We start from the raw sequence: 25,440 nt of genomic DNA on the forward strand, positions 1-25,440 counted from the left end.
ATGGATGCAGAGGTCTTCAAGACAAAACTTGATGCTTTCCTCTCCACGATACCAGACGAACCAATGGCTCGTAATGAGATGCAGTTTAGGGCAGCTATGTCAAATTCTCTTATACACCAGATGTGCCATCAAAACTCTTGATTGGACCATATCAGGTGGGGGAGAAGAGCCATGCAAGGAACGTGAAGAGAGCACAGCATAAAGACGGAAAATCACGGTGGTGCACCAGCATGACCGCAGCCACCTGGCTGAAACACATAAATAAATAAATAAACACACACTTATATCTACACAGAGATCATACATATACACACACACACACGTGTATATATACATATGCACATACACACACACATATATACACACACATACACACACATATACATATGCATACACACATACATATACATACGCACATATATACACACATATATACACATACATCCCCGTACACATACACAAGCGCAGATATATATAGACATATGTACACACACATGCATATATAAACACACACACACACACATATATATATATATACACATACACACACGCTTATATATATATACACACACACACACACGCTTATATATACATACACACACATATATATGCCCTAAGTTTGGGTTAAAAAAAATACAGGACGTTCTTTTAACATATTCCCCTCTCAGATTCACACATAGCTGCGGTCTTCATTTTCCTAAGCCCTGTAAAAGAACTTGAAAGGTTGGGCCTCCAACCATGCTTTTCTTGATACCCTAAAAGCCAAGAACTTTTCAGCATCCCCTCACACCTTGCAGATAGCTTGTACTATAGTGTATTTATATATCCCTCTCACTGCATAGCACTGGAGAGCACATTGATCTCAGCACCTTTCCAGTATATCAATGTGACTACATATCCAAGACATGTAAACTGCCAGTGGATGTGCATGTTTGTTAGTCTCATATTATACCACACTTGTTCCCCACCGTCATCAATGTGCCATCCATATTAGAGGAGATGCAGTTGTATGAATTCCAACAACTCAGTAACAATTTTGGTTAGTACTGGCTTCACATTTTTTTCATTGCTCTCAGCTTGTGTCTTCTTTCATTTTGTCTTCAATGGCTATGATGAAGCATTTCTTGTTGCTCTCTTCTGTTCATTTATTCACTGCTGTTCTGTAACTTCCCTACATCCATGCCAGCCATGTAGGTGATGGTGTATCAAGCTATGATCCCATGCTCACACGCACTCATATCTGCATGCATGCACACACATACACACACACTCTCTCTTTTTTCAGTTTCTCTATCCCTTGCATGCACACACACACACACACACACACGCACGCATATTATCTGTTATCATGATTTTTGTGTAGACAATTTTCTGCTCCCTAGTTTTCAGTTGTCCTTAATGAAAAATGAATCATATGACTGCTTCCAGTGCTTTAAAAAAATCTATTTTCTTAAATATTTTCATTTAACGAAACACTTCAAGGAATAGTAGACAAAACATTCACCCATCTCAGTTATCAAGCTGAATAAGACAGCATGGAAGATATATTATTTTCTTGTTGTTGTCTTGTTATGTGAAGATCCTCTGTTGGTTGAGCCATCAATGGAACTACATCCAAAGTCGAAATACCAAAATCTGGAATGTTACAAGCTGTGTTAGTCAAATCCGTCCTACCTTGTATTGCAGAACTTTAAGGGAGAAATGTAATTATTAGGAAAAAGTAGAAATTCTTAATTTATTTTTCATTGAGAAACAAGTTTAGAAAAATAAATTATAGAATCTATCAATTTTGTTTTCAGTTTTTCAGATAAACAAAGCCAAAATATTTATTAGTTAATTTGAATTTTCAAACTTTTTAATCAAATTATTTTGTTCTTTCGAAAAGTATGAAATATCTGAAATTCTAGATCATTAATATAAGACAAATTTGGAATGAGAAAAATAACACACTGTATTGTATACAGGATTTCATTTTTCTTTCTATTTAAAATACTTGAATTTTCTTAAAATATAACATTAATCTTTTAAATATTCGAGAGTGAACAATCGTTACTGAGAGGCCTTATTTTAGAGAAAATATCAACTAAATACATTAAGGATTTTTTGTTGCAAGGTTCCTGATGTGAAACCATCTGTTGAAACAGATATTGTTGCTTTTCAGGATGGTCATTTTTTTTTTTTTTTTTTTGCCAAATAAACACATGCACTATATATTTGTTATTCAGTTATTTATTACTGTTCTTATTTTAACTAATCTCCATTTTCTGGAAAACTTTCATCACACATCTGTGACCTCTTGGACTAAGCAGAGCAGGAGTACACATGAAAGTGTCACTGAAGAGGTCACAAATGTGTGACAAAAGATTTCTGACAATGGACGTGAGTTAAAATAAGAATGGTAATAAATGCGTGAAGAACGGATAGATAGCATGTGTGTTTATTTGGAAAGAAAAAAAGAAAAAGACCATCCTGAAATACAACTAAATATATTTTCATTTATTTATATTAATAAATTTGAGTTTGTGTATAAAAGTAGTCTTCCAAAGTAGGAAGTGAGATAAGGATAAGAATTTATATTGTACTTGTCTAGAGTAAGTGTCTCTTTTATTTAGAGTCAATAATATAGGCTATTGAATATATATAATATCTGTACTACTCTAAAATAACTCTAAAAACATCATTTGTCATTCACTATACTACCTCAAATACCAAAAACTTCATAGAATGCAACAATTAAAAAAACACCAGTTATGTTTACTTTCTATTAATATCTATTTGTGCAATTATTTGATAAATATTATTACTTAGAAATTAATTTTAAAGATGAAAATGATTAACAACTATCAAAAAGAAACTGAAAACAAGAGAAAAAGAGCACTCATAGAGCGCAAACCTTTGCCAAAGCAACACCAACATCATCTCAGCAATTAGCCATAGATGATTTTGAAAATGAGAATATCTGAAATAAATTCAACTGCTCTCGCAAACAAGAATACTAAAAATGAGCCAAACCATTCTCAGCAATTAAGTAAAAAAACAGGAAAAATAATCCAGAATCCTTGTCAGATATCAGATCGATCCAAAAATTTAATCAGTTCATGCAGGTCACGAGGTCAAATAGCCCTCAAAGTTTCATCTGAATCCATCCAGCAGTTTTTCAGATATCTTGTCCATGGACAAACAAACAAACAAACAAACACGGCTGAAAACAATACCTCCACCTTCACTAAGGCAGACGTAATAAAGGACTAAACTTATTTACAGCTAATACTCAAACATAAAAAAAAATTCAATACCATTTTAAGCAATTGACTATGTATTTTTGATACAAGATACAAAGAGCAAAGATGGACCTGTGGTAGTTATCTTGAGAAGCTTCTATCAACTGTGCAAAACTTCTTTCTCATAGAAAACCACTGAAAATGCAGTGAATTATAAATTCATGAGAGCCATGACACTAATCTGTGTTGGAATTCTGTCAGCTACAACATGTATGAATATAAATCCCAAATAAAAAAAAAAATACGACTGAAACATGGCTGTGTGGTTAAAAAGTTCGCTTTCCAACCATGTGGATCTGGGTTCTGAACCACTAGAAAGAACATTGGACAAGTGTCTTCTAATTTTGCCCCAGGCTGACCAAAGCCTTGTGAGTAGATTTGGTAGACAGAAACTTAAAGCCTATTGTGTGTGTGTACATATAAACACACACACACACACTTGTGTCTCCTCATCTTGATATTGTATAATAGTTGTAAATGAATACTAACATCATACAAGCAATGTTGTTCATTCCTAATTTTCCTTGAATAAAAAGAAAAAAACCTGGCTTTTGGGAAATATTACCTTGCTTGGAAATAGATGAGGGTTGACAACAGGCCACAGAAAAATCAGCATCAATGGATATTAGTCTAAGCCATGCAAGCACAGAAAAGTGGATGGTAAATGCTGATGATGAATTGATGACATTATTAGTTTGAATTCACTAATATTTCATATTTTAAATGCTAATACTTAGTAATGCTTATAATTTCTCCACTGATACACAAGCATAAATGTAAATGCACAAATATATTTTAAATTTACTATCTTAGTTCCTCCTTTTCAATTTTCATTATGTTTCTGTTCATTGTCACAAAACTTATGCAAGCCACTAAAGAAGCTGCTACAATTTGCATTCAAAATAACGGCTAAATATCGCTCCAATTGTAACCTAATACATTAATAAAAGGACACATTAACCCTTTAGCTGTCAAATTACTCTGTCAAATATAATGCTTATTTATTCACATTGTCTTGAATTTATCCTGTAACCTTGAGGTTTTGATGATGTGATTGTTTATGTTTAGGGTAGGTGTGAGACACCAGATCTAGCCAGTTTGAACATAAAGCAAGTAGAATATTTAGGTCAGATTAAATGCTAAAGGGTTAAGTAATGTAGATCGAGATACACTATATCTGTGGGATAAAAAGCAGGATAGTATTTACTTGAATGCCTTTGATCATAGGCTTCCTCAATCAGGACTGACCTGGGTCCAAACAACACCAATGATTAGAAAATACATATCTATTTAAATGTAACACTTCTTAACTTACAGAACCATTTATTAAGTGTAAAAGTTAAAATTTAAAATTCATTGTAACTTAAATCTTTATGAAATACTGGACTACGCTATTTATTAAGATACATATTCATTTATTGTAGACTAAAAACATTTTGTATGCCAAAACAAGAATCAAGAAATCATCATCATCATCATCGTTTAACGTCCGCTTTCCATGCTAGCATGGGTTGGACGATTTGACTGAGGACTGGTGAAACCAGATGGCTACACCAGGTTCCAATCTGATTTGGCAGAGTTTCTACAGCTGGATGCCCTTCCTAATGTCAACCACTCCAAGAGTGTAGTGGGTGCTTTTACGTGCCACCGGCATGAAGGCCAATCAGGCGGTACTGGCAACGACCACGCTCAAAATGGTGTATTTTATGTGCCACCCGCACAAGAGCCAGTCCAGGGGCACTGGCAACAATCTCATTCGAAATGGTACTTAATTTCTAAAAAATAATTTTTTGATATATAAAACTAAAAAAAAAAAATGCACATGATTTGTTAATAACAATCTAGTTTTCTATGATGTCTTTGGTTAAATTGATAGTTTGGTTGTATATTTCAGGCCCACATTCCTTTAGATTATTATTAATAATTGTTTCAGTAAGTTTCAATTTTTTTAAAGATAAAATGCTATCCTGTATATACAATAAACATGAATCTACAAACATCAAAATAAGTATTTATTATTACTAGAAGTTCATTTTGATTATGATTATCATCATCATCATTATTGCCTTTGCACAGCTTCTAACGCTGGAGATGTATTACAGTGTCAGCTGTTCACTACCAGTAACCTAAGGTAACACCTCTTATTTTTCGACCTCCTTCCGGAGTATTCGTGCGGTTCCAAGTAGTGATGTTTTCTGCAAGTGCTCCACCCTTATTGCATATTATCATTATTATTATTATTAGTAGTAGTAGTAGTAGTAGTAGTAGTAGTAGTAGCAGCTGTTTTAGTAGCAGTGGTGTAGGTAGTGATAGTAGTAATAGTAGTAGTTGAAAAACAATTAATAAAGACATTCATCCAAGAGTTTTAGTTAAGGAATCACCGAGTAACAAGCATTTCAAAGAAATCTATTGTATTTTAAGTTCTAGAGCAGGGGACAGTAAATTTCGATTCATTTGAGATTTCCACTCCATATTTTGGGTGCCTCAGCTTTACTGTTCATTAATTATAGACTCAAAGAATTTTTGTATGAAACATAACATATTCCAGCAAAATCAGGATGAGGCTGCAAGATTTGGCTTACAGGATGGATTTGGCCCTTAAACTGTAGTTTCCCAATCCCTGTTCTAGAGTATTGCTATGAACAACTGAGATTACTATTGGCGATACAATTAAACTGATGTTATGAAGATATTAGCTGCATAAGAAAAACATAATAATGATCATATACCCCACCCACATTAAGGAAATATTTAAACCTCCCGCTTTCCCCACGGAAAAAGTAAAGGAGATAATCAACTTAAAGAAATCGTCAGTTAAATTGTATTTGGCACTTAAAAAAAATTTTATTTTTAAATATTCCTATATATCTGTCATCATTATCATCATTTTACATCTGCTTTCCATGTTAGCATAGACATTTTCTACTTACTAACATTACCAACCACATGGTTCCAGGTTCAGTCCCACTGTGTGGCACCTTGGGCAGTGGAAGACACTTACCCTTGGCTGGTAAGCAAGCTACTTACCTCACAGCCACTCTTGCAAGACCTTTGGAGATATGCTGTGCTTGAGAAGACCCAGCAAGCCAAGTGAGACTGTAACTGTGGCCTATGCCAGTGCAGCATAACTGGCCCATTTAAGAGTACCCTTCAATCACTGGGCAATAAACTGTGCTTGCAAAGACCTGTTGATTCAAATGAAGTCATTGTTGTGGCCGATGCCAGTACTGCCTGACTGGCACCTGTGCTGGTGGCATGTAAAAAGCACCATTCAAGCATGATTGTTGCCAGTCCACCTGACTGGCTCCCATGCTGGTGGCATGTAAAAAGCACTATTTAAGCGGTGGTCGTTACCAGTGCCACCTGACTGGCTCCCCTGATGGTGGCACGTAAAAAGCATCATTTAAGTGTGGTCAATGTCAGTACTGACTGACTGGCCCTCATGCCGGTGGCACATAAAAAGCACCCACTACACTCTCAGAGTGGTCGGTGTTAGGAAGGGCATCCAGCTGTAGAAATCTTGCCAGATCAGATTGGAGCCTGGTGCAGCCTTCTGGCTTGCCAGTCCTCAGTTAAACCATCCAACCCATGCCAGTATGGAAAGCGGACATTAAACGACAATGATGATGATGATGAAGAAGAAGAAAGAATACTTAATATATATGAAAGAGTTTATATGTATATATTTGGAAACAGATAACAAATACCACTTCGATATTGGACTGATAAACATAGCTATCCCTGGAATCTTTCTAGCCTATGATTATGACTGAATGAAATTTTAATTAAAGTCATAAATGACACTTGTTCCCACTCTAAGAAATCTACCTTATAAAAATACATACCAAAACTGATAAACAGTTTAGACTTTAAATGTGCACATCTTCATTAGTACATGGAAAAAGATATTGATCTAACCATATCTAATAGTTAAAGTGAGCGTTTACCACTCAATTATGTGGTTGGATCAGTTCCTCTCCATACATCATGCAAAAAGAAAACACTAGAATACAAGAAAAATCTTGCTACATTTGTTTTAATTCCGTCTTAAAAAAGAACACTCACAAGAATTTTTAAAAGGCCTCTCAGAATTTTACTCACTCTCTTGCAGGCATCCATGTTTAAAATATAAAATAAAATAGATAAACAAACATGTAAATAAATAAATACCTTATGATCCAAATTTGTACACTGATTTCCCAGGATATTTGCAACTTTACCAGTATAATACAATAGAATATAGCCAACCCAAGTTATTAACCCAATAACATTATAATCACAAAAATTCAAATATATGAGTAAGATGAAAATACCCATAAAATAATTGCTCCCTTGTGTTCCTGTAAGTTCCTAGTAAATCAAGTTCAAAGTTTGGTACCCATTCTTACTAAGAACATTACCTATATAATATTCTATATAGGCACATAAAATAACAACCTGTCTTACCTTCCAAATATTTCACATTTTATGCTTATGTAAGAAAATCACTTATTCCCTTCAAAGTAATATTGCACCAAAACCCTTTGAGCCATAAGAACAAAGTGTTGTTATAGACATTGTTTTCCTGTAGGAATAGGTTAAGACCTTGGTGATGCTCAGTATCTATAGTTCACAACTGTTTTTTTAGCTTCATTCCCATATTTATTGTTTCAAAAAAATAAACAACACATGGTGCTAAAAATCAAGCCCAATATATGTAAATCAGTATTGAAAGCATCAAAGTAAATGAAAAACATGAAAGACTACTTAGTTATACTGGATATCAAATTATGACTAACTACTGTGCTTCAGTTTTGGAGAAGGAATAAAAATACATAGAAAGATATACATGTGAATCAATGTCAACATAATCATCAACAATACAGCTAGTAACAAATCCAAAAAATAAACAACTATTTCATTTTGAAAATTCAAGTTCATATAAAAAAAAGATATATATCACATTCAAATATCTAATTTTTATAAACTCATCTATTTTCTTCATTTAGGATAATCATTTCTAACATATTTCATAGTATCAATTGATCTTAATGAACAAGTATTATTCCCATTTCCCATAAAATTTTTCATCAAATAATCCCTCTACAAAATCCTTTCCCCCTTTTAATAACATGTATGTTACCGCAAAATTTTACGCAATGTTTCCATACTTCTATTTGTGTCTTCAGTGGATCCAAAAAAAAAGAGATTAGATGTGTTAAGTACTTAAAAAATATATTACAAATAAGTTAAGAAAATGAAAGAAAGAAAAACTACTCCAGGAGTGACCTGAATTTTCACTTCAGTAATAAATTTTACTAAGTATAAATTTCCTGTAGCTATGTGGCCGAAATATAAATCAATGAAATAGTAAGAATGCAGTCAAATCAAATATTACCATAACAACACAATATAAAACAATGTCTAGAAAACAAGGAAAATGAATAACAACAAATAGAAATATAACACTTTTTTTAAGGTTCAATTATAATATTTATGAAACTATAAACTTTATGAAATAATAAAATACAAAAACAAATACATGATATTGAAAAGAAAAATACTTACTGAGATTTTTGTAAACACATAGACGATAATAGAGAGAATAGCCATACAAAGTTGGATTCTTCGGCCACCAAAACGCAATTTCAGGTATTCAGGCATGGTATAAATCTATATGAAATAAAATTATAAAACCATTGAATAAATCAGAATAGGAGAGGAGACCCTAAAGTTTGCATCCCAACCACATGTCCAGGCACCTTTGGCAAGTGTCTTCTATCTACTATAGCCTCAGGCCAACCAAAGTCTTGTGAGTGGATTTGGTAGATGGAAACTGAAAAACATGGATGCTTTGACTGAAAACTGGTAAGCTGGGGAGCTGCACCAGGTTTCAATCTGATTTGCCATGGTTTCTACAGCTAGATGCCCTTCCTAACACCAACCACTTCAAGAGTGTAGTGGGTGCTTTTTACATGTTACCAGTATGAGTACCAGTTATGAAACACTGGCATCGGCCATGATCTCACTTGGTTTGACAGGTCTTCTCAAGCACTGTATATATTGCCAAAGGTCTCAGTTACTTGTCACTTCCCCCAGAAGATATCAAAACCCTTCCTTTGGATCGAGTTGGATGGTGAACAAAGGTGTGGAGTGGAGTGAAAGCATTTGAAGAGGCCAGGGTAACACAAGTAAGACTCAAAAGAGATCTAAGGAAGAATGTAACGATCAAGAAGGTGAATGACAATGACCTTTTTGTGTGCACAGTCTGTGACAGACCATGCCTATCATTTGCTGGCCTCAAATCTCAGCTGCAAATGCATGGAAAATGAACCTCCACCAACTATTCTGCCTATATGTCTGTGCACACCTTTGAATGCAGTGTATGCCAGAAGGTTTGCAAATCCAACGGAGGCCTCAAAAGACATTTTAAGATTCACAAAGAGTAAAACTTATCTGCAGGTCTTGGTAGTCCAAATCAGAGGTGCAATGTATGTGGGTGTTTTTTCAGAACATTGTCTGGTTTAAAAAGCTACATCAGATGCCATGATGGCGCTAAGGTGTAGGTACAGGAGGTGGTCAAACTCTGCATAAGGAGTAGACAACCACCATATATATAGATATAAAACACTTTCTATTATAGGCACAAGGCCTGAAATTTTGGGAGAAGGAGCAAGTTGATTAGATTGACCCAGTGTTTTACTGGTACTTCTTTTGTAGACCCCAAAAGGATGAAATTCAAAGTTGACCTCAGTGAAATTTGAACTCGGAATGTAAAGCCAGAAGAGATACTGCTAAGTATTTTGTCCAGTATGTAAATGATTCTGCCATCTCTCAACCCTTTATAATAAAAATTCTTTTTCCTATATGCACAAGGCCTGAAATTTTGAGGGAGAGAACAAGTCAACTTTACTGCCCCCAGTGTTAAACTGGTATTTATTTTATCAACCCTGAAAAAATGAAAAGCAAGGTTAACTATGGCAGCATCTGACCATTAAGGCCGAAAGTCCCTCTTACCATTTTGTCTAGTGTGCTAATGTTTCTGCCAGCGTACTGCCTATATATATGTGTGTGTGTGTGTGTGTGTATACATACAGCAAACTGGATTATCAGTCCTTCCCGAGCCATTCTCTGAGCCGGTTCACTGATTTTTGACAGCTGAATGAAATGGAGTAATGTGAAACAAAGTGATTTGCTCAAGAATACAAGGCGATGCCCAATTCAAGAATTGAAATTCCAATCATACAATCATGAGTGCGATGTTCTAACCACTAAGTTACATGCCTCCACACACAAACACACATATTTATTTATTTATTTTTTTAATATTATACTTTAGTGGATACAATTTGATAAAACTGTTTTGACATGGTTAAAGTCAGTACTTCACACCATTCATTCAATGATTTATCTGTTAGTTCAAGTTTAGTGCTCTTCTTAATTACAATCCCATATATGTTATTTTTTTTATATATATATATTTTCAAAATGCAGCAAAATTTCTCAGCAAGTCTGTACAATTATATAACAACAACCAAAATCTAGTTTCTTCTTTGATTTTATGATACTAATTTTAGAACAAGTGTCCCGCTGCAGACCAGTACCAGGATGTGGATCATTTTGGTACCAGGCTGCTCAGAAAGAATAAATTAAAAATTTTTATAACTATTTTATTGACTATTGCAATTTGCAGGGTGTTTTTAGATTATATATGTTTTATATATGCAATAATTAACTTACATATTATGTATTTCCTTGTGTTTTAACATGTACTTGATCCTCCTGGTCCATGGAAAAATAATCTTGCATTAAACCAGTCCTTGGTGCAAAAATGTTAGAGAACACTGCTCTAGGAGATAACATTTACCAGAGACTGAACACAACTGCCAATCAGAGCTGTCCCACAAGGTGAACTTTGCAATGATAGCAAGAGCCGACATCGAAGGATCAAAAAGCGACGTCGTTGCGAACGCTTGGCCGCCACAAGCCAGTTATCCCTGTGGTAACTTTTCTGACACCTCTCGGCGGACGCACACACATACACACACATTCAAACATATATAAATAAGAAAAATAATAGGTGTATTGTGGTAGTGACGACACTGATAATGATGATAGTAACGATGATGATAATGATGATGATGATAATGATGATGATGCTAATGAAAACACTTAGACAATTGCAACTGAATTACTTAGAGGCATCACTAAAAAAAGTAAAGAACTTACCCCAGCAGATATATAAACAGGCAGAAATATATATCCCATCAGAAGGAGGACAAACATGGCCTAAACATAAAAAAATAATAACATTTTAGGAATGGAGAATGCTAAATAAAATAAAAATAAACCCCCCTGTTAAAACATTCAATTCAATAAGTTCATGCTTTTTAATTCAATCAGTCTGCATATAATTCAGATTTCTATTGGTCCCAAATGATGGAAATCTTTTGTACTGCACACCAACCAGCATCTTCAGTCTTCTAGTAGCATTTCATAGCACTTGTCTTTCCTAACCTGAACAACATCAATACACTAACATATAAAGTTATATATATTCCTTCAAAAAAAAATCCATGCATGGCTGTGTGGTAAGGAGCTTACTTCCCAACCACATGGTTCCAGGTTCAGTCCCACTGCATGGCACCTTGGGCAAATGTCTTTTACTATAGCCTCAGGCTGACCAAAGCCTCATGAATGCATTTGGTAGACAGAAACTGAAAGAAACCCATTGTGTGTGTATTGCTTGACAACTGGTGTTGATATGTTTACGTCCCCATAACTTAGTCGTTCAGCAAAGAGATCCATAGAATAAGTACCAGGCTTCCATGACTATCTTCTTCTTATTTCTTTTGTCATGTTGGCTTGAATGAACAGAAGCAAGGTAAAGTAATGAGGATTTTTTAGACCTGCAGCATACAAGTACTAATCACCCAGTACACTCCATTAAGTGACCAATAAATGAGTAAAGACAATGCAAGATTGTTTTCAGTCTGAAATCTAATATGACAATTTCAATAGTAGTGGTACCACAATAAAATGCACCCAGGACACTCTGTAAAGAGTTTGGTATTAAGAAGTGCATCAGTCTATAGAAACCACACAAAAATAATGTGTATGAGTGTTGGACCATGACTACCTGTCCAACTTATGTCAGCATAGAAAGCAGACATAAAAATTATAAATTTGATGATGACCAGTTTAGTTATTTGAAAAACAGGTGCAGGCATGGCTGTGTGGTAAGAAATTTGCTTCCCAACCACATGGTTCTAGGTTCAGTTCCACTACATGGCACCTTGGGCAAGTATCTTCTACTATAGCCTTATAGCCTTAGCCCAACCAAAACCTTATGAGTGGATTTGGTAGATAGAAACTGAAAGAAGCCTGTCATAAATATATATATATATATATATATATATATATATATATATATATATATATTTGTGTCTGTGTTTGATCCCCCACAACCATCACTTGATAATCAATGTTGGTGTGTTTACATCCCTGTAACTTAGCAGTTCAACAAAAGAGACTGATAGAATAACTACCAGGCTTACATAGGGTAAATCCTGGGGTCAATTTCTTCAACTAAAAGGCAGTGCTCCAGTATGGCTGCAGTCAAATGATTGAAACAAGAAAAATAATAAAATGGTAAAAACTTTAAGTTATCATGTTGTATCTAGGTAAGTACATCACTTTTCTTCCAAATGTTACATTAGGTCAAACATGAGAAAAGAAGAGTCAATAAGTTCAATTGCCACTAGGCCCCGTTTCAGAGAGCAAAAACCTATTCAAAGTTACAGCTGAAATGGAATGACTTCAAATGGGAATCAAACTGAACTAGCCAAAATTCTAATTTATAATTTAGAAAAGCAAAGCACAAATTTCTGTATATGCCGCAGAAAAAAAAAAAAAAAAAGCTCACATTTATTTCAAATACTCCAACTGCTATGCCCGCTGCTGCTCCTGAACCAGCCAGACCAATAAAATGGATGCTCCCAATGTTACTGGCAAACAGAGAAGCTCCAACCTGTAAAAGAGAATGTAGAATTCTGTCAAATATTATCACAAAGAAATTTTTTTATTGAGACTTATGCTTTATGAAGGGGTGCCGAAAAGTTCCTGGCTTTGGGTAAAAAAAAACACAGGGGGATCAGTTAATTATGATTTCATTCAACATATTCCCCTCTCAGATTCATACAGCAGCAGCTCTTCAGTTTTTCTAAGCCCTGCAAAAGAACTCGGAAAGTTGATCCTCTAACCAGGCCAGGAACTTTTCAGCAACCCCTTGCGTATGTATGTATATATATGTGTGTGTGTGTGTTTGAACAACAGGTCTCATGGAGCCAAAGTAGTTGAGTACTTTTTGAGCGTTGGGTCTGATGGAGGCAAAGTGGCTGAGTTCCTTTCGAGCGTTGGGCCTCATAGAGGCAAAGTGGCTGAATTCCATTCAAGTGTTGGGCCTCACGGAGGCAATGACCAAGACCTTTGACATTACGTTCTGCTTAAGAAGAAGACCCATCAAGCTAAGCAAAATCGTAGTCATGGTAGATACCGGTGTCATGCAAATGGCACCCATGCCATTGGCATATAAAAACACCCATTACACTCTCAGAGTGGTTGGTGCTAGAAAGAGCATCCAGCTGTAAAAAAACCATGCCAAATCATACTGGATCCTGGCACAGCCTTCCAGCATGCCAGCCCAGTCAAACCATCCAACCCATGCCAGCATGGATAACAGACGTTAAATGATGATGATACGAGGGGTGCTGAAAAGTTCCTTGCTTTGGGTAAAGAAAATGCAGGAAGATCAGTTAATTATGATCTTATTCAACAATCCCCTCTCAGATTCACACATATATTGCAGCGATTCTTCAGGTTTTCTAAACCCTGTGAAAGAACTTGGAAGGTTGGGCTTCTAACCAGGCCTCTCACAATACCCTTAAAACAAAGAACTTTTCAGCGCCCTCTTGTAGATAACAGAACAGGTACAACTCTGACTTTTCAGATACTGATGGTCCAGATCCTCATATATTCCACAATATACAAACAGGAACTTCATATTCCTACGTCCACCAGACTAGTATACATGTACCTTGTACAGACTAATACCGTCCACAGTACACTATTAATAAACTTGAATCATTTAAACTAATGTTCAGGTACTTGTATGTCATTTAATTATTTAAAATAAATTTAATATTTGTTTAACCCTTTAGCATTTAAGTTACTCTATTAAATGTAATGCTTATTTATTCACATCACTTTGAATTAATCATGCATATATATCCCATCAGAAGGAGGACAAACATGGCCTAAACATAAAAAAATAATAACATTTTAGGAATGGAGAATGCTAAATAAAATAAAAATAAACCCCCCTGTTAAAACATTTAATTCAATAATGAATTGACCCTAGTACTTAGTTCTTTTTTATGCCTGGTACTTATTCTATTAGTCTCTTTTGCTGAATTGTTAAGTGACAGGGATGTAAACACACCAACACCTGGTTGTCAAGCGGTGGCAGGACACACACACACACACACACATTTCTACTGAGCATCCCTAATCTTGTGAGCTCGTAAGTGCTGGTGTCACATAAAAACCACTCATACTGGTGTTGTGTAAAAGCACCCAGTACACCCTATAAAGTGATTAGAGTTAGGAAGGGCATCCAGCTGTAGAAACATACCAAAACAGGCTTGGAGCCTAAACAGCGCTTCAGCTGGTCAGCTTCTGTCAAACCATCCAACCCATGCCAGCATGGAAAACAGACATTAAATAATGATGACGATGATCAGACTTTTAATTAATTGCATTAATACACTTCAAAAAAAAAAAAAAAACCATCAGCAAACAAATTGGAAAATTAGTACATTCCAAATGAAATTTCTTGTGCTATTTGTTGTATATCAAGTTACAGATACTTTGTTACTTCTGCTGTCAGACACTTATTGAAACATGAAAATCTGTAACCAGGGACATATTCTTCATAAACAGTGAATAAAATACAATAAAATAGTTTTACTTACAGGCATCCAACTCATGTTCCTGCCAGCCATGAAATATCCACTGGTACTGCTTCGGTTTTTCCGTGAACTCTGAACATAAATATAAATATAAAGCATTTGAATAATCCTTTCTACTATAGGTACAGGGCCTGAAATTTTTTGTGGGAGGGAATAAGTTGATTACAGCAACCTCAGTGTTACACTGGTATTTAATTTATCGACCCTGAAAGGATGAAAGGCAAAGTTGACCTCAGTAGAATTTGAACCCAGAACATAAAGATGAAATGCCACAAAGCATTTTGCCCAGCATGCTAACAATTCTGCCAGCTCGCCACCTTAAAGCATTTTAATAATAATAATAATAATAATAAATAACGTCAATTTTTATTTTACTACATATAGCATCATGCTTTTCTTATTGTGTATTTACATTCATGGAGACTTAAGTCAATCTTCATAAATTATAATGATAATACTCCTATCTATTATAGGCACAAGGCCTGAAATTTTAGGGACAAGAGATAGTCTATTACATCAACTCCATGGTTCAACTGGTACTTATTTTATCAATCTCAAAAGGATGAAAGGTAATGAAAGGTTAGTAGAATTTGAGTTCAAAACATAAAAACCAGAAGAAACGCAGCTAAGCTTTTTGTCCAGCATGGTAACAATTCTGCCAGATCACTATCTTTATATATAAGTAATTATTCATTCTAATTTTGGCACTAAGCCAGTGATTTTGAGGAGAGAAGTAAATCAATTACACCAACCCCAATGCTCATTCTTGGAAGAATTTGAACTTAGAATGTAAAGCCAAAGTTATGGCGACTAAGTATTTTGTCCATCATGCTAACAATTCTGCCAATTTGTTGCCTTTAATAATAATAATGGTTTCAAATTTTGGCACAAGGTCAACAGTTTTCGGGAAGGAGGTAAGTCAATTACATTTCCTTAGTATTCAACTGGTACTTATTTTATTGACCCTGAAAGGATGAAAGGCAAAGTCAACCTCAGCGGAATTTGAACCCAGAACATAGAGATGGATGAAATGTTGCTAAGCATTTTGCCCAGCATGCTAATTATTTTGCCAGCTCTCTGCATTTCTTTAATAATAATAACAATAATAATAATAATAAAAAGACAAAGAATGGTTTCTGATTTAGGTAAAAGACTAGCAAATTTAAGATGAATAACAAATGAACAGCAGCAGTTATGGTGGTGACAATGATGACATATGATATATTTTTCTGAAAATATAATTTAAACCAAATAAAAAAACTGAATATGAGAAACAAAACTTGATTGTATATAAACCACTCAATTTATATCAAAACCCAATCCACGCTACATTCTCTCAAAAAGTAATAAATTTATTCAGAATATACACAGACATAACAGAAGTAAGTAGACATCCCATAAAACATTGTTTTGTGTTTATTTTAACCTGAAATGGTTTATATTTTTTATTAATTGACATTTTTATGTTTCAGGTTCTATATGTGACTGTATAATCATGCCACATACAAAAGAAGCCTTGGAACTATCCAAATTTCAAAGAGACCATATTGTAAGTCAATCTGAAGATGGACTTAGAGTAAAATTGCTGAAAACCTTGGGATCTCACTTTCTACAGTTAATAGAGTGATTGTGCAATTCACCAGAGAGGGGAAGGAGTCCACATCACCTCACCCAGGTCGACTAGGGGCCTCTGACAGGATCCTTCACTTTATTAAGAGAAAGTGTGGAGAATAATCTCATTGCAAGGCCTTTGACATAGCAGAACAAGTTGATGTCAGTCCCAGAAAGGCTGTTAGGTATCTCCATAAACATGGCTGCTATGGCAGAGCAGTGAGAATGAAGCCGTTTCTTCAACCAGCCAATATCAAGCAGAGAAAAGATTGGATCAGTGAGATGGTGGAGAGGCCACTAGCATTCTGGGACACTGTCATATTCTCTGATGAGTCTAAATTTGCTGTATTTTCTGACAGTGGGTGAGTGTCTGGAGAGTTTGTGATCAAGAGTTTGATAGGAAATGATTGCAGCCAACAATAAAACACAGTGGCTATTCTGTGATGGTCTGGGGAGAAATTTGGAGCAATGGTCGATCACAGCTGGTGAAGTGTGAGGGAAACATAAACTCAAATAAAAATATGTCCATATTGCAGAAAGGACACCTTCCAACCTTCTCCAGCAGTGAAATGATTAAAGAAGATTCTTTATTTATGGAAGATGGGGCTCCTTATCACACAGCTAAAAAGATTCAAGATTGGCTGGAAGAGAATGGCATCAAAAAGTTACCATGACCAAGCCAGTCACCAGATATGAACCCTGTTGAACACCTCTGGGGCATAATAGATAGGACACTTTGTAAAAAGATCAAGAAACGATCCACAAAGCTAAATCTTTTGAGATTACTGTATTCATTATCTGATTAGTAGCATGCCTAATAGGGTCCTTGAAACAAAAATTGCAAAGGGCATGTCTACTAAATATTAATATTCACATTATAATAATTAATAAATAATTTGAATAAATAATTTCAGATTTAAATAAATTTTTACGATTATAAGTATGTCTATTTACTTTGTCATGTCTATGTAAAAGCAGAAACTATAGTTAAACTACATGTGCAGTAAGTAATTAACAGTTACACAATTAGTTAAATACTGGTGAAAAGACTAATAAATAAACTACAAAACACCAAAGCATATGAGATGAAGTAATATAATACTGAATACCAAGTCATGACTTCAAACTTTACTATAATCATTGTTTTCATCCATTTCTATGTCTTGGTTAGCAAACAGAAAGGTATCTGACTGAAACCAATTGTTTCACATAAACATCAATCACCATCATCAGCAGCATCATTTAACATCTGTTTTCCTTGCCAGCATGGATTGAATGGTTTAATTAGAGCTGGTAAGGCCAGGAGCTGCACCAAGCTTCACTGTCTGTTCTGGCATGGTCTCTATGGCTGCATGCCCTTCCTAATGCCAACCACTACACAGAGTGCACTGGGTTAACGCGGTACAATCACTGGTATCAATTTTGGTGTGGTAGATAGTTTTTCTTGAGTACAGTAATGTGCCAGATATTTCAGTTCTTAGTCATTTCCTGTGTAAGACTCAGTGTCTCGAGATCAGTCTTCAATACTTTGTCCCATGTCTTCCTGGGTCTTCCTCTTCCAGAAATTCCATCTAGTTTAAGTGATTGGCACTTCTATATGCAACTGTCAACATACATATGTATCACATGACAAAACCAGCAAAGTCTTCTTTGTGAGTGTGTTAGATAATAAGGCATTAAGACAACATAACTCTCCTCAGACAACAAAACCGAAGGAAAATTTCCTTTAATGTTTTTTTACTAGTGCTGCCCACCAGATAAAGAGTTATGTCTCGTGATCCACTTCTCGTAAAAGACTACCCATGTCTGTTTTATGTCCTTAATTGTACTCACAACTATAGTCAACTTTAATGGGTAGTCCCTCTACTGGGTCTGTCTACATGTATTAAGCCAACTTCCTTGAATGCATTGTCCTCATAATAGGACTACCAGGTCTCTTTCTTTTCAGCATCAGTAAGGGTAAGTATCTTGCCATCATTCCCTATAAATTTCTTCCCAACAATGTCTTGATTCTCTCTAGTATACTAGTTGTTGTTGTTATTGTTGGCACTCCGTCGCTTACGACGTCAAGGGTTCCAGTTGATCCGATCAACGGAACAGCCTGCTCATGAAATTAAAGTGCAAGTGGCTGAGCACTCTACAGACACGTGTACCCTTAACGTAGTTCTCGGGGATATTCAGCGTGACACAGTGTGACAAGGCTGACCCTTTGAATTACAGGCACAACAGAAACAGGAAGTAAGAGTGAGAGAAAGTTGTGGTGAGAGAGTACAGCAGAGTTCGCTTCCATCCCCTGCCGGAGCCTCGTGGAGCTTTAGGTGTTTTCGCTCAATAAACACTCACAACGCCCAGTCTGGGAATCGAAACCGCGATCCTATGACCGCGAGTCCGCTGCCCTAACCACTGGGCCATTGCGTCTCCACAGTATACTAGTATACAACCATATAATCAGGAACACACACTCTCTCATTACAGAATATGAGCAAACCTCTTCTTCCCTGCACCTTCTTTACAAAGTACTTTCAATGTCTAACTTTTCTTCAAGCTCTTAAGTACTTGTTCTGTGCCATCCCATTTTCAAGTCTCTCCAAGCATATTTCATATTTCCAGTTCTTCCAAACCTAATTCATGTACATGCAAGCATGCATGATTTTGCAAGTTGCACTGCTTTTATCTGAGATTGTGTTGTTGTTGATGAAGATAATGATAATAATGTGATGCTGACAGTGACAAACAATGATGGCTGTGATAAGAAGAAGAATCTGAACACTTTCCAATAACAATATGCCAACAAGTTCTTCCTTCAGGTTCAAATTACTAAAAATGACTTTCAACTATGGAGAAACCTAAGTAGACAGGCACATTAACTTGTACTGATGACACCTAAATAAACTTTTGCAAGTATATAAAGTTGTTTTGTAAGTAATGTGCAATTACTTAGCTGGTGAATTACATTAGGTTTCATAAAAAAAATCGTTTGTTAACATGCCAAACAAACACTAACATTGAATGCAAAGAATAAAAGAAAAGCATGATGGTATGCTTTCATATTATAGCAGGTCATCCTTATCATGACTTTACAATGTGTACATAAGTTGAACAAGTCACTACAGCCCAACTCACATACAGTAACAGCAAAAAAAAAACAACTAAATTCGGTGTTCAGTTCATTATACTATACCATGTGAGAATTAAAGAGTTACCCCACTACTTTGTACCTGTTCAAAGATAAGTAATCCGTGGTGTGGTTTGCAGAGTCCACATTTCACTTTTATGTTCCATTTTTTGGCATGTTTTCTACTGGAGAAACATTAAGGTCTTCACCAATGATGAGTAAGTCCTATACTTGTCTCAAAGCTTAAACCATACTTGAAATTTGCATCACCAGTCTGGAACCCCTCTCTTGCTCAGGACATTGACTGCCTGGAAATTGTTCAGAGACATGCAACCAAGCGAATACCTTCCATCAGGCATCTACCATACTCTGAACACCTTGCTTCCCTGGACATAGATACATTGAAGCTCCGACGTCTGGCAACTGACTTGGTAAACATCCACAAAATTATTAACCATTGCGCCAACAACCACCTTGGGGCTTCATGTGTCTAACACATGTGGGCATGCCTACAAAGTCAGAAAACAGCACAGCCCCCACGAGTTTCGGAAAAATTTTTTCACACTCAGAGTTACCGAAGTATGGAACAAACTACCTGCATCAGTTTTTAGTTGCCGAAACATTGCATCCTTTAAAACTTCCATGTTTCCTGAAATTCACCAACACTACACCTGTTATCTCCCTCTCCATATGCATGTACACATGTATATCATGACTCATACACTGTTCACTTTACTGACTTTTGTACATAATTCTATGTACTGTACATGAACTTCTGATGAGTTGTAGTGCACCTGAGCACTATACACAATAATTTCATTATTATTTATTATTATACATCCTTCTGTTTATCTCAAAAATTACATATGCTGTTAAATGAATGTTCCTATCAGCCTTATAATTTCTGTCTTCTGTTCATATGATAAGTCATTCCCTTACATCTTGTGTGCAGATATAATTGTCTCTGTATAAATATATTATACATGTGTGGGTGGCAGGAGGGAGGGATGTGTATAGAAATATGTGAATGCACACACACACAATCATCTATATCTTGCATAATTCTTCTCGTTCACTTTTTCTCTAGCTTAAGTATGCATATAAAATATAAATCTTCATCTCGCTACTATTTATCTTCCAGTATATCTCAAGAGAAATATGACGCAGAGATAATATGCTTAGAATGTATTACAAACAATTTAATGACAATAACATATATATAATCTACTAGTTGTATGTCAAGAAAGACTAACGTAGCTTATGGGATACATATATAGTATGAAATGGTGGTATCCCATTGTCTAGTTACTAAGGTGACTAAAATTACTAAGATTACATTACGGCCAACTATTTCTGTTAAGTGTTTTAGTTATGAAACAAATAACATATGAAACTACCATAAATGAAAGTTTATCTCTGATGTGCATAAACACCCAACCCAACAAGCATCTGCATTATATTTCCTGCACACATGCACACTCACACACCTATGTGTGCATACATATTGTATGCACATGGGTCTTTGTGCATGTGAATGAATATTTATGTATTAGTTTCAAATTTTGGCACAAGGCCAGCAATTTTAGAGGAAATGGTTTAGTGAATTACATCGACCCTCACCTAGTGTCCAACTAGTACTTATTTTATCAATCCCAAAAGAGTGAAAGGCAAAGTTAATCTCAGTGGAATGTGAACTCAGAACATAAAAACGGACGAAATGCCACTAGACATGCTAACACTTCTGTCAGCTCACCACCTTGTATATTTATGGCTAGAAAGTATTACAAAACATATCATTCATCTTTTACTTGCTCCAGTCATTTGATTCTAGCCATGCTGGAGCACTGCCTGGAAATTTTAGTCAAATGTATCGACCTCAGTACTTATTTTTTAAAAGCCGGGTACTTACTCTATTGGTGTCTTTTGCCAAACCACTAAGTTATGATGATGTAAACACACCAGCATGGGTTGTCATGTGGTGGTGGTGGAGGGGGGAGACAAATGCAGACACAAAGACACACACACATAGATATACATATATATACAATGGGCTAGTTTCAGTTTCTGTCTAACAAATCCACTCAAAGGCTCAGGTCGACCCAAGACTATATAGTAGAAGACACTTGCCCAAGGTGCCATGCAGTGGGACTGAACCCAGAGCCATGTGGTTGGGAAGCAAGCTTCATATACACCTGCACAACTGTGTATTATGACAAACAGACAATACGTATATGCAAAATGTTTGTGGACACAAAAATAAGGATCAGCTGTACAGACATGTTCTGATCTGATTTGGGCTCATTGTCAGCAGATGTAGTCCCCTCTTTAAAAATCCACAAATACAATACTTATAAACCCACATTGAATGGTGTAAAAGTAAACTGGATACATTAACTTGCATATTTGATCCTTTTTTGACAGCTTATTTGAACATAAAATTACAGGCATGTTAAATGTATTTTGTTTTCTTGCTATAATGTAAGTATGGAACATACACATTGATTTAATGCCAACACTGTGTGTTAAAAATGGTGCAGCTATAAGTATGAATGGTCAAATGGAGATTATATATATATATATATATATATATATATATATATTACACACACTCACATATATACATATATATATATAGCACCTGTGCCCAGCGTCGCCTTTCTGGTACTTGTGCCCGTGACATGTGTAAGGATTTTCAAGCGAGATCGTTGCCAGTGTCCCTGGACTGGCTCTTGTGCGGGTGGCACATAAAATACATCATCTTGAGCATGGCCGTTGCCAGTACCGCCTGACTGGCCTTCGTAGGATTTTCGAGCAAGATCGTTGCCAGTTCCCCTGGACTGGCTCTTGTGCAGGTGGCACATAAAATACACCATTTTGAGCATGGCCGTTGCCGGTACCGCCTGACTGGCCTTCGTGCGGGTGACACGTGAAAGCACCCACTACACTCTCTAAGTGGTTAGCGTTAGGAAGGGCATCCAGCTGTAGAAACTCTGCCAAATCAGATTGGAGCCTGGTGTTGCCATCCGGTTTCACCAGTCCTCAGTCAAATCATCCAACCCATGCTAGCATGGAAAGCGGACGTTAAACGATGATGATGATATATATATATATATATATATATATATCAGTGGCAAAGGGTAACTTGGAAACAAGAGCATGCAGGCCAATCACAAAGGCAGAGAGAGAGTTGGGCAGTGGAGCCTTACTCTCCCTTTAGTGTTAAAAGTCAATCAGAGTTCTCATGGCATTCGAAGAGAACTCACCCCAACTCTTGCCAAGCAAAAGCAAATCAACGAGAAACTTTTAATGAGAGCAATCACTATTAAGTTTGCCCATATATCCTAGTCACTCTACTAGTGAGGATTTACATATGTATTCGTGTTCAGCCTTCCATTAAATAAATCTTAAGCTAAATATTTGTGATTTTTGCTTATTTACATTTGGCAGATATTTGTCATCTTGTTTGTTGTTAACATGTTTTGGCTGATATACCCTCCAGCCTTCATCAGGTATCTTGGGGAAATTTTAAACTTGGGTTCTCATTCCTAAGATATATGTTATTATTATTATTCAGGTCACTGCCTGGAATTGAATTTTGGTGAACAAAGTCGACACTTATTGAGTTGAATAATTCCAGTGTGTCTCAGGTAACTTTGGAAATAGTCTTCCAATGATTTCATCCAGTAGATTCAAGACATCAGCTTTGAGAAAGACCTTTAAAGTTTGGAAGAAAATTCAACATTCATGAATATTTGAAGCTGATTCCAAGCATCACTACGTTTCCTTTTCTTCTATTGATTATTAGCAGTTGATGTATTCATCTCACATGAACAAATGATATTCCCAATTTCATTGCACAAAGCCTCTTAAATTGCTTCATTTCAATCATTCAAGTAGAAGCATTATCTATTCTCTAACTTTTTTCAATGCAGTGGATTTAGCTAACTAACTAGCAAAGAATTAAGTTATTCATTTGTTTTTATTCATCATTTTTATTTATGCTTTCTGTTATGTTTCCTCCATGTATAAGCAGCATAAAATACATGTTTGTCACACAATGTAAGAACACATGACTGCAAGTTTGTCTGATGAATTGCTATTCCAATATAATCAACTACACATATTGCAGAAATGCACATCAAGCATTCTCACCAGCTATTGCTTGAACTCTTTTCATTGGCCTCCAATATATGTTGTGTTTTTAAATACAGCAAGGCCTATTATCTTCAAACGAATACTGCAGTAAATTACTTTCCATGATATATTTACATTAACCCCAGAGCATTTAATCCGGCAACATTCAGCCCAAATGTCCAAACTGGCCAGATCCCACTTCTCACACCTACTTTACAATGTCATTCTAAAAATAAACAATCAAGTCATCAAAATCTTCAAGCTACAAGATAATGCATGATTAACTCAAAACAATGTGTGTGTGAGGATAAATGGCCTAGTGGTTAAAGCGTTGCATTCATGATCACAAGATTGTGGGTTCAATTCTTATATCAGCCAGTGTACTGTGTCCTTGAGCAAAACACTTCAACTCGCATTGCTTTGTGATCACTTCAACATTTGACATGTGGCACACCATGTGCTTGTACATGCAATATCAATTTGATGGAAGGAGTGAACTAATGTACAGCACAGACATTTAATCACTATAAGCAAATCTTATTAATGACTTGTACGGATACGGTATTTCGTTATACAACCATAATATATTACAAAGTATTTAAAACATTTTTATAAGTCAATACCATGTTCTACTGTGTTAGCAGTGTTCTTACACTACTTCTTAAGGTTATCTCTACAGATTTTCTATAGAAATTATAGCCAGCACAGATTTTGTTACAATGCTTCATATCTGAGACATCAGATATAAATAAACAATGAGATCGAAGATAAAAAATGGGTAATGGGTGTACATGCCATATTTCAGGAGTTTTTACTCCTTCGTCAGCACCCATTTCAACCCCTTGATCATCCACGAACACATTGCTTAAATAGCCAGTAAACATAGCGATATAACGTTATCGGATATACCAGTTTTACATATTAAACACATTCCTGGAAGCTGGTATATAAATATTAATGACTTGTAGGGACACCCTATTTTGTTAATCATAAAATACTTCAAAGTATATTAAATGTGTTCCTTAACAAGCGATATTAACAAATCATATATGTATGTTGTTTAGCAAGAAATTGTAGAACTGGTTTTTTCTTGAGAGATTACCATTATCATCATTTAATGTCTGTTTTCCATGCATGTATGTGTTGGACTATACACACACACATATATAATGAAAGGCTTCTTTTAGTTTCTGTGTATTGAATCCACTCACAAGGTTTTGGTTGGTTCAAGGCCATAGAAGAAGACATTTGCCCAAGGTGACACATAGTAGGACTGAACTCAAAACATGGT

The 25,440-nt window shown here is 35.7% G+C and overlaps 1 protein-coding gene across 1 annotated transcript in view; it reads right to left on the minus strand.

Annotated features, from left to right (window-relative positions):
- LOC106876318 (sodium/glucose cotransporter 4) overlaps positions 1-25,440 on the minus strand; it is a 151,037-nt gene that overhangs the window by 68,627 nt on the left and 56,970 nt on the right. Inside the window, exons 4-7 of the mRNA XM_089345776.1 lie at positions 15,293-15,361; positions 13,186-13,290; positions 11,490-11,549; positions 8,829-8,933 (exon numbers count right to left, since the gene is read on the minus strand). Coding sequence (XP_089201902.1) covers positions 8,829-8,933; positions 11,490-11,549; positions 13,186-13,290; positions 15,293-15,361 — 339 coding nt within the window. The remainder of the gene's footprint in view (positions 1-8,828; positions 8,934-11,489; positions 11,550-13,185; positions 13,291-15,292; positions 15,362-25,440) is intronic.

Source organism: Octopus bimaculoides, chromosome 2, assembly GCF_046866305.1.
Source record: "Octopus bimaculoides isolate indiv1 chromosome 2, ASM4686630v1, whole genome shotgun sequence".
NCBI lineage: Eukaryota > Metazoa > Mollusca > Cephalopoda > Octopoda > Octopodidae > Octopus > Octopus bimaculoides.